The sequence below is a fragment of the Parambassis ranga genome, chromosome 4, assembly GCF_900634625.1.
Source record: "Parambassis ranga chromosome 4, fParRan2.1, whole genome shotgun sequence".
NCBI classification, from domain to species: Eukaryota; Metazoa; Chordata; class Actinopteri; family Ambassidae; genus Parambassis; species Parambassis ranga.
Genome location: NC_041025.1, coordinates 4,361,678 through 4,376,962, shown reverse-complemented (window position 1 = coordinate 4,376,962; position 15,285 = coordinate 4,361,678). Strand labels below are relative to the sequence as shown.

General features: G+C 40.1%; 1 protein-coding gene across 5 annotated transcripts; it reads right to left on the bottom strand.

Moving 5' to 3' along the window:
- Nucleotides 1-75: 75 nt before the first annotated feature.
- On the bottom strand, nt 76-15,049 carry s100p (S100 calcium binding protein P). Of its 5 annotated transcripts, XM_028404308.1 has the most exons (7): nt 6,252-6,351; nt 5,558-5,729; nt 3,805-3,882; nt 2,749-2,856; nt 2,473-2,643; nt 2,188-2,383; nt 76-1,547 (listed from the first exon to the last, which is right to left on the bottom strand). In XM_028404308.1, the coding sequence occupies exons 4-7, from the start codon at nt 2,796-2,798 to the stop codon at nt 1,251-1,253; spliced, it is 714 nt and encodes a 237-aa protein (XP_028260109.1). In that variant the 5' UTR covers nt 2,799-2,856; nt 3,805-3,882; nt 5,558-5,729; nt 6,252-6,351; the 3' UTR covers nt 76-1,250. The 5 variants fall into 5 exon arrangements, with proteins under 5 accessions (XP_028260109.1, XP_028260108.1, XP_028260107.1 ...); XM_028404307.1 differs by lacking the exons at nt 5,558-5,729; nt 6,252-6,351 and adding an exon at nt 14,938-15,009; XM_028404306.1 differs by lacking the exons at nt 3,805-3,882; nt 5,558-5,729; nt 6,252-6,351 and adding an exon at nt 14,938-15,049 and having other exon boundaries at nt 79-1,547.
- Between the last annotated feature and the right edge of the window lie 236 nt (nt 15,050-15,285).

Below are 15,285 nucleotides of genomic sequence, written 5' to 3'. Positions count from 1 at the left end.
ACTGTAAACATTAACTCCACGTCCTTCAAACAAAGTAAGACAAGGTATTTTTTATTCTGACCTACATGGGTGTCATTTAAAATCACATTGTATGCTGGCAACTAACTGTAAGGGAAATATGGATGGCTGTTACAACAAATAACTAATGACTTTCTATCGACTAATAGTGACCCAGTGGAAAGATGTTACATTTGTGACACTATTCAAAAAATAAGACATTTTCAAGATGTAAAAGGCACAGTGTGTTTACTAATTCTTAGTTCTTTAGTCTCTGTATTATCCTTCACTACAGATTTACCGAGGTCAACACAATGTCTTCAGAGGAGCATTAAAGGATACTGTGATTAAAGACAAGTTAAAGTTCACCTTTATATAAATTGCACTTTTGTGATATTTCTGGCAATAGTCTGAGGGAAACACCAGGTGATTTTCACACAGTTCACAGTGTCAGTGTCCCGACTCTCTAACATCACAGTGGTTTACACAGCCGAGGAACAGCCCTTCATAAACATGGACAAACATGTAATCATTTTAAAATACACCAAGCTGATGTTTAAGAAGGTTTGAAACAAAGATTAATTCTGACATTTTGGGTAAATACACTTTTTTTTTTAACTGTTACGTGAGAAGACCGATCCTACTTTGTCGCTGTGCTGTGTGTGTCTCTGTGTCATATATCAATATATGTGGATGTCACCCAAAAATGAAGAGGTCCCCTTAAGGCTGCTTTAGGATTATCATGGCACGTGTCCACAGGAACCAACAATCCCATGCTTCTCATTCAGTTGTCTATGTAAGCAGCTGTGTAGTGCAATCCCAGCATATTGTGCAAGTCACTCCTCAGTTGCATAATGTTGAGGTCTAGACAACTAGGCTACCGATTTATCAACTACATGGCTCGAACATCAGAAGTTCAGCTATTTTCATGATATAACAGAAAGATTCTGATTAAAATGTACAGTTTGTTGAAGCCCATATGATTTGTTTCTTGGTCAGTCAATCATCAATTGTCACAATCTATGCCCAGCAAGCATCCAGTTCTGGAAGGTGATGCAAACCCAGAATGTCCAAAAAAAAAAGAGTAGGGATCATCAGACTACCTTCTGATAGTGTTGAAACATTTTAGCCTTCACAGATAGACCACATCTCAGCTTCCCTGCCTCCTCTTTGTCTTTTATTTTTGGCCCCATGAAACAGCTTGTAGTTGTCCCACATAACTGGCGCTTCCATCTTAACTCATGGCCAGTCCTTCACCTCTTACTGTGTCTCAGACTCTCACACATGATGGACAGGTACTGGGTGAGCTTCACCAGGGCAATGATGACCATCCCTCCAATCAAGGTGCAGGTTGGCCACAAAAGGGAGTGGAAGACGGCAACGCGACCATAGATCTGGGTGAAGATGGCACTGCCCGATTTGTCTGTAGGGTCCACAAAACACTGAATTGTGTGCTGAGCTCTGAGACGCTCCAAAATGTTCTGAACTATGACCTGTGTGGCTCCATAGTCCTTCTGGCATTTGGGGATGTAGAAGCACTGATGGAGCTGCTAGAAGAAGAGGAAACCACAGAGAGAACCTGAAAGCTGTGTTCAGTTTAGATGGATGTTGAACATATTTATTCTTTCCAGCCAAGTCAAAAATGCAGCCGCCTGTATCTAGCAGGCTTTAAGGAACTAGAGGTCAAATGTTGGGCATCAGGTCGGTCTTAGACAGGTGGTCTTACATCACATATAGACATATGATCAGGGTCTTAAAGTGTCATATATATGAAGCGAAGGTAGCACTTTAACCCTGAGTTTTCAGTGGGCAAAGACTGTAACAGCCCCTATTTTTAGGCAGTGAATTGTAACATAATAGAGGCAGGAGTTACCATAGTAAGCAAGGCTAAAACCATCATGTGGCAGTCTTTCTGCAAACTCTCACAAACACAGCTGGGTTTGTTCTGAGCACTGAAATGGACGTTAACGTGACTGGATTTTAATCTTCAAGAGATTCAGGAAATTACAAACTCACACAAATCCATCATTGCAGGCTCCACACTGTGTTTGCAGCTGAACTACTGCAGCATCCTTACAAAGACTGCAAGAAAGTGCTACCTTCAGCCTCACCTGTAAGATGCTGACCATTTTGTCAGTTGCCCTTTTTCAGACTTCGCTTAAACTTTCCTCTCAACAATAGTAGCAGTACCTCAGGATTGTCCTTCTGTGTCTCCTCGTTATGAAACAGGGGCACCACCTTTCCTGAGGAGTTGACGCTGACATAGACCTGGAGACAAGGGTAATGGGAACTCTTCCAACACTCTGCTCCACAGCTGTATGAACAGTTAACATCCCACACTATGGAGGACTTCACAATAGTGCAGCTCGCCTCATCTGTCCACACACTGTAGAAAAAAAAGATCTCCACTTGATTTAAGAGATATTTGCATAGGCTACAGTACTCTTAAGCTTTTAGACACTTTACTTACAGTACCTGTCAGAGTAGGAGCGCAGTATGGTGATCCCCAAGACAAAGTACATCATGACAGAGAAGAAGACCATGCCAAGGCCAAGCAGTATGGCTCTGTCTTCCCCTGCCCTCAGAGCCGTCACTGTCTTCTTCTTGTCCAGAACCTCATAATCACGAATCTTCTGGTAGAAGGATCTGAGAAAAGGAACCCTCAAATGAAGCCTTGCTAGCTGTTCCCATAATGAAGACCAACTGTAGAAGACTCCTGAACTTTAATATAAAGACAAGATAAAATCATACTTGCGGTCACTCCTTCCATCTGGTCCTTTACTTCCTGCCCACAGAAACATTTTCTCTGAGGAATGTTGGAATTGTAGTCTGCTGTTGCTGCCAGAGGAGCTGGCCCAGCTGTGAAACACACACAGGCGATTTATCAAACACCTTCAGACCCAGGAGATCAGATTTCTATTTTCCCCCACTTATGACCCTTGAATAAGAATAAAAAGCCAAGTCCAGGCCAAGTCATTGACACCTGCTGACTCAAAAACAGACATTATCAATCAAAACAATAGACAATAGGCATACAACAGCATTACATTTTCTCAACAAATGACACATTTGGTCAATTTTAATGCCAGAAATGTCAGATGGAGCAATTGGAGGAATTGATGCTGGGTGGCCAGAATAACACAACTGGACGTGGGGTTTGATGTACAGTAGGTGGTGTATTAGTTGATGGACAGACTGCAGCTAAAATCAAGAGGCGAGAGCAAACTGAGATGAATGTATGTTCATGTATATGTCAACACGGAGTCGACCCAACATGCCTCATAACAATTTACAACCAAGGCTCTTTCATCAGGAACCATAGGGCCATACTCACTTTGAGAGGTTGCTGCAATAGCAGCTAAGCACTAAGTGGGACTGTAGTGTCAAAATAGTTTCAACTGCCCACATTAGTCTTGTTTATTCTAATTTTTTTATGCTAAAGTGACTCTAAGGACCCACTTAGATGGCACTCTCTCAGGGGTTTGCAGGTCAGATTTGTAGAGAAGTAAATTTAGTTTGACAGCTTGTCATTCTGCCCACATGTCGTCTTTTTAGTGTGGAAACCACGTAACCTAAAATAAGCGTGGCGTTGACCCTGAGTGTGTGCACGTGTCTTTTCTGAGAACGTGTTGATTTATGTGTGATGGGCGTGATGACTGCCCGCATGCCTTCACAGGACTACATGTGTGTCTTTGAGTGTTATATTTGTCTAAAAAACATGCTATGTTCTGTGAACTAATGGAATGTGCACATGAAGAGGTGTGTGCGGACACGCTTGTCCTCAACACATTGCTGTCATTCCCTTACACTTTAAGAGCTGCCGCACAAATGGACACCACGCTCTGTCATTAAAGCTGACGTCGCCAAGGTCAGAGTACACTGTTGCTGGAACCAGAGAGAAACATAGGACATATTTTTTTGAAGAAAAGCACAAATTTTCCTTTAAACTTACAATGGAAGCCATGACCCTGAAAATACTGTAAAAAATTAAAATGCTGCCATATCAATGTCTGTACAAAAATGTAGGAATATAGAGAAAACCCCAACAGCTGAGACGCTGCATTCTAACGCATTTATTTATTTATTACATTTTATTACATTACATTTTATTTATTTATTACAACTTATATGGTTTTCAATTAATTTTCTCCAAATTTGTTTGTCTGAAAGATAAAGAAGATAAAGAATTGTTCCCATCAGGAACATGAACCCCCACACTCCTGGGTCAAGATCTGGAACAAAAGTATAGCCATCGCCCATCTTGCCACCTAGTTCTGTGATCTTTTGTTGACCATTATATGCATGTAATAATAATAATAATACATGGAACTTATATAGTGCTTATGCGTCAAAGACGCATTACAGATGCATTATTCATTCACACCGCATTCACACAGTGGCAGTGGTAAACTGCAGATGTAGTCACAGCTCCCCAGCCAGATGGTCAGTCAAATCTTTAAAAGTAAATGAAATAAATAAATGATTGGACAGGACAGATAGTTTCCATCTGATATGGGAAGCCTATCCTGTTAGTACAGGTGGGACAATTTAGCTCTCTATGCCCCCCTCTGCATTATTCATCATTATTGAGTTTTTAGGTGGTAACACCAGCCTCGATCCTCTTAAAGGGTGACCCTAGTTGGTTAGTTGTTTGTATTATTTCTATTATTTTTTGCTTGTCTTGTTGTTTTTCAATCTTGTCACATGTTTACCCTTGGGCTGTGTATCTCTTTTCGATATCTATTTTTGTTATGCCAAAAATTCTAATAAAAAATAAATGTAATAAAAATAGAACTACAATAAATACTCAGAGACACAACATGGAGAAGGAGCTGTTTTCTTATAAAAAAAAAAACAAAAACGTTTGGCTTCTTTTCTAGATAGTTTGTATTTATTGCTGAGTATGTGTTAGATCGGTGTCCTGCATATGCACAAGACTTTTTTGGTAAATTTCTTCTTTTGCTTCAGTTCATTTCTGTGTACAAGACAAGTGTATATAGATACAGAGAACCAGTAGAGCAGGCCACTCCCTCCCTGAGGCCGCCTGCACCTGCTGCTTTGGTAAAGCTGGAAATATACAGGGTGCGAACTACAGGGGGGTCAAGGGATTAGTAAAATGTGGTTTCTCTCTTTATCAGCAATATAATGGACTACTGTTATTATAAAAATAATCAGCCCCTCTTTCTCTCTTTCATTTCAGGGTTGTCCTTGGTCTCTGCCACTCAAAGCTGACTGAACCGAGGACCTAATGTTATTTGTTCAGCTTATAAAACTGCTTGTTTTGATGAGTTAGGCTGTAGCTCCCAGGCGTGAGCAAAAAGTCATTTGCAGGGTAAAGAAACAGCCTTTACAGCAAGTTCATAACTGTTTCCAGAATGTTGCAAATGTCATTTCATTACAAGATGTAATCCCCACCCTCAAACTGTTGCTGGGGGAAGAGGTAGAATATTCATCACTCATCAAAGAAGACCAAAACATCAGAAAGCTGTGGGCACCTGGCCACCACACACAGACACACAGTCGGTCTATAAAAGTCATAGGAGCATGAATGATGGACCACCTGACGGATGCCTGAGTCAATATTTGCTTATCCTGTATGTGTGTATCTGGTTAGTAGATGTGGGCACGTTTTCAGACAGGCCTTTCAGCAAAGCTCTTAGCTGCAGCTTGGAGACGATTTGGGTCTTTTTAAATCTGCACCATAACAGGGTGGTCCACCAGCGGGTCCCAGCCTGCAGGTTAAAGTTTAATGTAAGGTGTCAAAAGATGAGGAAACTCAGTGCTTTAGACAAAATCAAATTACACTTTGAAATGTTTATATGTGTAATTATTTTTTGACCAAAGATCCTGAAAGTTGTGCAAATATGTCACACTAGATAATCACTATTCATTGTTGAGAGCTCTGAATTTTAGCACTAGATTTAATAATGTGTCCCATCCCTTGAAACTCAATATTAATATCCATTTTTATACTGTTATATTTTGAAACACTTTGGTCTCTTCCAGAAAGAGCCACAGCTTGTCATGCTAAATGTAGCATTTTTGGTGCACATGGAGGATATCGGTTTAGGGAATAAATGACAACAATAAAAGTATTTAACGTAATCCAAAATAGTGTATTGATGTATTGATTGGTGTGTTGGTCTAAAAACACTAATACAAGTTTTGTAAAAATCAGCAGATGCACCGAAAAGAAGAATTAAAAAATGTCTTGTTTTGCAAATGCATGTCACTGATGATGAAACAGAGCTCACCTGGCATCTGGTGTTGGTGCCGGACAAAAGTCAACGGTCAGACTGTCGGAGCAGTTGTCCCCTAACATGGCACCTTCACACCTCAAATTTGTTTTTGTCCCATATAAACTACAAATTAAACAAAATAAATTTGTTGCAAATTTCAGATTGTATACCTACAAATTCTAAGGAAAAACACACGAGCAGCTCAATAAAGATCCATCATCAGGAGCCATCCTCTGAATTCTGCCTCTCAAGTGTTGGTGGCTGAGGTGAGAGAAGCCTTGTGGCTCTGCTTTTTAACTGCTCTCCTGTCTGAGGTGTCAGGTCTCTGTAACTCAGCTTACGTCAGCTTCATCTGCATCTGTCAGTGTGGATGTGGGCGGTGGCTGGGCTGTGTGGATGTAGGTTGTGGTTGACAGTGAAGAGGGGAGTGACCTAAAACACAACATTAATTCAGGAGAATCACATCCAAACCCATTATGTCTCCACTGTCCTTGTATACATGTCACAGACCAAGCTCAGTGTGTCAGTGTCAGTAATGCTATTTAAATCATCCAGTCACTCCCAGTGCACTGTCATGCTATCAGCAGCAGGTACTTTACAGCACACAATTTCTGGTTTAGCATCAAGCAAACAATTACACTCTTTGCCTCATAAGGTTCTGTTTGCTTTCTGTGTGGAGTTTAGTTTAATTAATTTTGATAAACCAACAGACCTGCTCATCACCGAAGGCTAGATAGAATAGAATAGAATATACTTTATTAATCCCTTTGGGAAGGTCCCTCAGGGAAATTTGCTCTGACAACACCGTCAGAGCAAGAGTTAAATAGAATAAAATAGAATAAAAAAGAATATAGAACAGTAAAAAAATAAAAGATAAGAGGAATTATGTACAAACATTGCACACCAGCATAGATGGTACAGATGGATTATTGCACATATAAATTATTGCACGTGTGTTGTATCAAGTTAGATCAAGAAGTAGTTTAGCCACTTTTTAGCTACGAAGAAAAATAATTGTGTAGCAGCTAAAATGGTGAAAAGTATGTTTTACTGGTAAGAAATGTTGGATGGACACTTTGGTGAAGAAAATTAAAGGGGACTGGAAGCTTGCCAATGATGTTGCAGAACGATTATGAATTGGGTCTTGATAGGTGCTTCATGAGTGCAAGGTGTCAGGGTTGCTTCTGTATGCTTTGCATTTAGTTAGTCTTGTACAGTTGGCATTGGGTGGCCATGACTTTAGGTAGGTTCTTAACTTTCTGGCCCCTTCAGTTTTTACTTGAATAGCAGTGTGTTGCATTTGTTATTGACTGCTTGATTTACCAGTCAGTCTATGTTCCTACCCCCCTCTGTGTTCATGACCTCTGGATAATGAGCAAAAGTATGGCTGAAATGAGATTCATCTTATTGCTTGAGTTGACTTGAGGCCCAATAACCTAACTATGCCTTTCATTGCTGTTGGGCTGCGGTACATTCATTCTGGTCTGCTGATCTCTGTATTGCTTCTGCTGGTTGCCTGATCTTAACTAGCAGGGAACTACATGTTCAGCTGAGTTAGATGTGCCAACTGACTAAGAAGGATAACACCTGGTTGCCATGGAGCAGGCACCAAAGCTTCAGGGCCAACAAGGCCCACTCTGGGGTAGGGCTATACATTCCATCTGGCCTGGGAATAGCTGGGGATCCCCCAGGAGATGTTGAAGGAAGTCAAATGGATGTTAAACGAAGAAGAAAACTGTATATGCATAGGTCTTAAGTTGCAAGTTTAGGTAGGAAAAACATCTAATACTACTAATAAACACGACCAGATTACTAAACGTGCAGAGCTATTTATTTATCTTTCTTATAACTCATTCAAAGGTCATAGACAGGATGTCTTCTGTGGTCAAAACCACAAGAGGAATGTTGTCAGATGTGGTCGATCATTCTGTTATGAACACATGCTCACACATTCTGTCCACACACAGCAAGCTATTGCATCCTTAGACATCTATACTCCCACATACCACATCGACATAAACACATACTGGCTTCACCTCACTCACTCACTATAAGCTAAGCCGCTCGTCACTCTTTGACACATGAACGTCACAGTGTTCTGGAAGGCGGGGACTATCAGGTGCTGCCGATCTCACACAGGCATGCCTTGACAAATACTTCTTCCTTAACTGACACTCTGGCCTACATATAAATCTTGTCTTCACTCTAAAACTGATTGATATCCCCGCAGTCTGGGAAGGTGGGTCCCCAGTGTCACAGTGAGAATAGATTTATACCTTCACAACATGACTAATACAAATAGCCAGGGTGTGCTTCAGCAGTGATGTCACGGTTCTGTTTCTGGAAGGTTATTTGGATGGCATGTGTTCTGTGTGTGTTGTCTGCAGTTGTCTTTCGGACAGTGAGAGTCACTGACACAGCTGTTCAGATTTGTTTAGAATAAATGGAGGACAGATCATATAAACAAATCGGTGGATTTTAGAAATGTGAGCATTCAGCTAAGGATTTCTTGGCCCTCAAACATTCTCTGCATCCAAACTAAACTTACTGTTTGACTGGCTTTGTGAATTATGTTTTTTTTATTCATTGCCAGGGCCACTGGTCTGAAATTAAATCAGATAATAAGGTTTGCTTTATGACTGAGACTGATTAAGAACTGATGTTGACTACATCACTCAATCCTAAGGTGTTAACATGCTGTGAGATATTGTGTGTTATCTGTATCATATCCTTACCAATTTCAGATTTATAGATCACTTAACAGGTTGAAAATCTGGTCTGCAACTTCTACATTTGAATATAAACCAACCATCATAATAAGTGCTGCATTTTTGTGCATTTCTTCCACTAAAAGCATGTAGCTAATGAACAAGGTGGGCGCAGAGACTATAAAAACACCTGACAAGAACTGAACCTGGCTTAAAAGCTGGTGTACATATGACAGCCTTAGGTGAGCTCTCCCATGTAGCACTACCGGTATCAATGACCACCAATGATGACCATGCCTCCAGTCTGTGATGAGATGGGTGTTGTATATTCTCTGGGGCCTCAAAGCTATTTTTTGTTGTACACTAATGAATGGTAAATCCATTTATTCAGGACACTCTACAGATCACGTTAATGTCATTTATGCCTGAGAGTGTAGGAAACATGGGCTGAGACAAGAGTGCGTGAAAGGTCCCAAGCTGGAAATATTGCTCTAATAGTGCTCTATGCCCTGTCGCCATTCAGCCAATGCACATTTCTAAATTTGACATTTAACGTGAGTTGTCTACACTGAGGGGTACTGAAAAGGTCACAAAGTGTCAAATGGGTTCACAGCTCTATTTTTCAGTGGGGGCCCCTCATGGTTTAAAAGTCTGATAAACCAACAAAAACAATGAATCTTCCTGTAGAGGGACCTACTTGAAATAACAGAAGACTGAACCTCATAATAAATGAACAAACACTGTGAACGTGACAGGAGAGCACAGGCGGATGTGAAGACAGAGGCACAGGGTGATGTACTGTGGATTGGATTAAAGTGCGCTTGTCTAGCACATATTTTGTTGTGATTGTTCGAATGACTGCTAATGGTAGAGCAGTTCAGACAGCTGCTGTTAATGGTTCAGAGCAGACATGGTGGCTCCTCGCAGTGAGGGAAAACATTAATGGAATGATCCAGACTGCTGGGAAGTCATTTTAGTATGTGTAATTAAATTCCAGTCGCAGTTTACAGTAGCATAGTGGCTTCATTCAATCCACACGGAGAACGTCTCTTTAGACATCAAAACAGGAAATTTATTTTAACTCAATTCAATTTTGAGTCATTTTACAATTTATTTATGTTATTTTTTATTAAACTCTTCCTGGGTATTTTTTTAGATAATCATCATACTTGTGATGTAAAATTGAGAGTTTTTTGACATGTTTGCCATGTTTGATTGTCTACTGGCAACAGAAAGCTTACAGTTACCGGTATATAGCAAACGTTAGATGAGTTTAATAAAATGTCCTGAAGTCAGGTTTTTTTCTGAGAAACATTCCTACCTGAGTGACATGACCTGGAAGTCCCTCAGGGATGCTATAATAAGAACTGTTTAAAAGTTCCTAATACTAAAAAAGCTTCAGTGCTTCCTTTAGTATCTCTTTAATCATAGCATACACAAGGTATTACATTTAAAGCCCACTTTAAAAATGTTTTGAAGTAAAGGTCAGTTTGTGTGTGTGTGTATGTACACACTGCTTAAAAAATAAAGGGAACACTAAAATAACACACCCTAAATCTCAATGAATGAAATATTCCAGTTGAAAATCTTCATTCATTACATAGTGGAACACGTTGAAAACAAAAAATAACATAAAAATGATCAATGTAAATCAAAATTGTTATCCAATGGAGGTCTGGAATTGGATCCATACTCAAAGTAAAAGTGGAAAATCACATTACAGGGTGATCCAACTTGAGTGGAAATTCCTCAAGACAAGTCAGAATGAGGCTCAGTAGTGTGTGTGGCCTCCACGTGCGTGTATGACCTCCCTACAACGCCTGGGTATGTTCCTGATGAGGCGGTGGATGTTCTCCTGAGGGATCTCCTCCCAGACCTGGATTAAAGCATCAGTCCACTCCTGGACAGTCTGTGGTGCAACGTGGTGTTGGTGGATGGAACGAGACATGATGTCCCAGATGTCCTCGATTGGATTCTGGTGGATGTCAGGTCCTCATACCACCTACGGCCCCCTCCACGTCTCCTGGTGTACTGGCCTGTCTCCTGGTATCTCCTCCATGCTCTGGACACTGTGCTGACAGACACAGCAAACCTTCTTGCCACAGCTCTCATTGATGTTCCATCCTGGATGAGCTGCACTACCTGAGCAGCTTGTTTGGGTTGTAAACACCGCCTCCTGCTACCTCTAGGGGTGAGAGCACTGACACAATGCAAAAGTGATCAAACATCAGGCAGAAAGGATGAGAGCAGAGAAATGGTCTGTGGTCAGCACCTGTAGAACCTCTCCTTTATAGGTCTGTCTTGATAACTGCCTCTCATTTCCACCTGTTGTCTGTTCCATTTGCACAACAGCAGCTGAAACTGATTCACAATCAGTGTTGATCCTAACTGGACAGGCTGATTTCACAGAAGTGTAACTGACTTAGAGTTACGTTGTGTTCTTTAAGTGTTCCCTTTATTTTTTTGAGCAGTGAATGTTGTATTTTCGTGTATTTTCATTGTAATGCTACATTGAAACTCCACAGCTCTAATACTATCACCTGGGGTTAGAAATGTATTTTATCTTTAATTACTGAACTTGAACAATAGTTCATATCTGCTACTACTCTAAATAACATAATTTATGCCATTTTAAATTCATTTCCATTCTGTATGCTTGGAAATAATCTGTAATTCCTTTCTTCCCTCATCCTCCTCCAGTGATGGTCATTGGGCCCTGTTCTGAATTTTGAATGTAGTGATTTACCTTCCAGTTCACAGAAAATAATTTAAATGTCCACTGGCTTTGTCTTTACAGCTAGAGAGCAGCATAAATTCAAGTTCTTTGCAAATTACTATATTACTACAACTTTCTTTGCATCCACAGGTGCAGCAGAACAAAGTTTTGAGTGTGTGAGAGCGGAGAGGAAAGGAGAGCGGGGAGGGATTGAATTTGTTGATTTATTGAATATCAGCATAACTGTTTGCTTAACATTACTGTAGGACTATTAAATCATTTTTCAAATGCATTATTTATCTATTTATCAAAAGTGCCGGAATGCTGTACTGGACAGTTCTGGTCCTCTTTAACCAGGTGGTATTGTTTTTCTTTCCCTTTCTCCCGTCTTTTCATGTGTATCCTGTGTGTCCGCCTGTTCGTGACTTCTGCACTAGACCATTCTTCACCAAAGAAAAAGGAGATAATTATTAACCGGTAACAATCTGAAGACTCATTAATTGTGAAACAATAAGATAAGATCTTAATAAAATCTGAATAAGATGCAGAGTCATTGTCAGTGTGGCCAACTTTCAGCCATCTGTGGCTGTGGCTCCAGAGGGAGACATGACAGATCACAATATCTGTGTCAACAGCTCAGACTGAAGCTTTTACTGAGGCTGTGTAGTTATTAGACTGCAGAAATGACTATGACCTGGATGAATGAGAGCATTCACAGACATATTTCCTGCACACCGCTCCCTCTGTGGTGATCCAATGGATCCTGAAGCAGTTGGTCTAAGAAACTGAGGGTGAACACCTGCAGGCTCCACAGCAAACTCAGCTTCTGATAACAGTTTATTGAAAGTCAGGTTCTATTTAATACTGACATTATCGGTCTGTGTATGATTCATTCATTGAATCAAAATTTAGAATAAAAAAAAACAATAAAATGACAAAATGCCTTGATAATTCATTTATAAGTGTATAAGTGTTATACAAAAACAACCCTTTGTTTTTAGAACCTTTAGTTTCATACTTGGGTCAAAAAAATGAATATTTAAAAAAAACTCTAAAACGCCACAGCACATTCTTTGAATAGCAATAAATTCACTCTCACTCAGTCACCTGAGTCTCTCCTGACTGAAGTAGCTGTTGTCCTGCTTAAATCAATGTGATAAGAACACACAGGGTGGTATTTAGATAGGCTGGCTAGCTTTTGTAGTCCTTTTCCAGAATGTTGTAGTTTTCACCATCACAGACCTACATCCACAACATCCACTTCACAGCATAATTATGTAACTCTGTGAAAGTGCAGCTGGACTGTCTCAGCTTGCTGCTGTCCTTTCCTAATTACTGGAGAATTTTCCTTTGTATCTTCTCTTTAACCTCATGACGTTTCCCATTAAGTCAATCAATAGTAGATCGAAAACAACTTAAGAGGTCAAGTCTGGATATCCACCTGCAGACATGGTGTCTTCTAAGGACGCACAGCAGGATCAGATATAATGACCCGGTGTTGTCCAACACTGCAAAGTGTGGACACAGGCCTTTGTATTGGTTAAAATAATTCTTTTTCTTTTGTGGAACAAAAATAAGAAGCACAAAAAAGGCTCTGTTACATTGAACAGTTGTCATACGATCCATTGTCCAGTATAATCTTTAATAAGGCCAGTATTAAATTCTAATTAGAACACCTTTAAAAGGGATGCATGTCTCTACAGCTGCCATATTTAGCTACAGGTTAGTAGGTCACAGGTTCACTATCATTTGCCAGATGCAAAAATCCTAATATAGAAAACTATTGCTGAGAATTTCTGATTTTGAAAAATACAGCCCTACTTCCAAAGCTTTTGCACCTCGATGAAGACACACATTCAGAGTTTTCAACCATCATAATGCACATTGTATTCCTTTGTTTTCCAGTCAGTGATTGACAATGACAGCTTAAACACAGCTGAGAAAGAAGAGCCCCACATTGGAATTAAACAACAAAACGCCACTAGGAATTGATCAGAGCTCCATCAAAAAAAGTACAACCTTTTGTCAAAAAGGTGTGGACTCACCTTTAAATGCAGCAGATGTAACAGAAATCCTGGCTTCAGGTCTTCATTTTTTCATTTTAATTCCATTGCATAGTTAAGAAGGCTGAGCCAACATGTGATACCCTGTCTATCAGGAATGGAGCAGCTCAGTCAGCCCTCAGCATGCCTCCCATACTGAGCCACAGCCATAGTTACCCCTCACTGCTCAGTGATAATCAGTGTGTGTGTGTGGTGACCATTGTCTGTGGGATTTAGTGGGGAGTGAGAAAGTTAGTGAGAAATGAAAGAAGAGGAGAGCGTGAGAATAAAAGCACAAAGGTGATTAAAAAAACAGAATTTAAACATGTTCCAACGCGATACTTCTCATCCAAGCTTGTTAACCTTATGACCTTGTGACTTTTTAAGGTAGTACAATCTGCTGCTATAGTTTGAAGTGTTGGAAATGAGTTTTCTGAGCAGCCTGAGTGTAGTTTTTAAGCCACGGTTGAAAAGGTATAATACAATCGAAGCACATTAATTCAAAATCCTGCTTGATATATTATCAGAAGAAAAGTGGTAGAGATGCACAGTTATATAGCAGGACATCAGCAGAGACTGGGCTTGAACTTGAAATATGAGCTATCGACCAAACAATTGGACACATGAGCAGATAAGTTGACACTGACTGAATAGTTATGTCCCAGGTAGATGCATCCAAAATGAAGTCATTATGTCTACAGTTTTCAAAGTGTCAGGAACTGGTGTAAGGATTTCTATCTGCTTGTGATGGCTTGGCATTGGCAGTCCTTCAACAATACAAATGTTTTGTGTCGCTTTGCAGCAATCAAACTAATTACCCAGTTTGATAAGTTATTTCCCTACAGGTAAGGCTTCATTATCTCTGCAATTAGGCAGAGAAATCATGTGGGCATCAGCATTTAGCTTATACATTGTAGTCGGCAATAATTCAAATTTGTGCATTTAAACTAAGAAGTGTTTGGATTTTTTTTTTCTTAATTAACCACTCAGTTCATTAAAAAATAAGCATTGTCCCAAGCACAAAAATATATTTTTACATTTTCCCCATTTTAAGTGTTTCAAGTCCAACAGTTTCATTTTCACATGCAGTTAAGTTCAGACGGTACAACTACTTTGAGACAAATTTAAACACAATAATAAAAAAACAACAATGTAATTGTTCCTTTTAAAAATTCTTGTACCTTAACTAGTAATATCTGTACTTTAAAACAATGAGAATTGACCGGTGGGCTCACCCTGAGGTGCAATAAATGCTGGCCTTTCTGAAGCTCTTCTGGTGGAGCATGCTGTTGCTGTGTGATTCAGTCTGACTGAGACTGACTGACTCACTTTGTGCAATGGGTGCGCACATGTTGGCCACAGGATGTAGTGGAATCCAATCAGCAAACAGAGAGAGAATTGGAGGAAGTGGAGACTTTCCTGATGGTGGGAGAGGACAACAAAGGCTACACACTCACATCCACTCAAGGCAGGTGTTGATAGTTTCCTCATGCTCATATCTTCAGCCTAAACACTTAGTGAATCAGAAAACAGGGTGGCACTCCAGTAATTTAGTAGTTCACTTCACTAACTTTGATTTGTTT

Coding starts and splice junctions, on each gene's coding strand:
- s100p (XM_028404303.1), bottom strand. CDS start 6,319: ATGTTAGGGGACAACTGCTCCGACAGTCTGACCGTTGACTTTTGTCCG. Junction 2,644..2,748: donor GATGGAAGGAGTGACCGCAA/GTATGATTTTAT, acceptor TCCTTTTCTCAG/ATCCTTCTACCAGAAGATTC. Junction 2,384..2,472: donor CTGCGCTCCTACTCTGACAG/GTACTGTAAGTA, acceptor TTTTTTCTACAG/TGTGTGGACAGATGAGGCGA.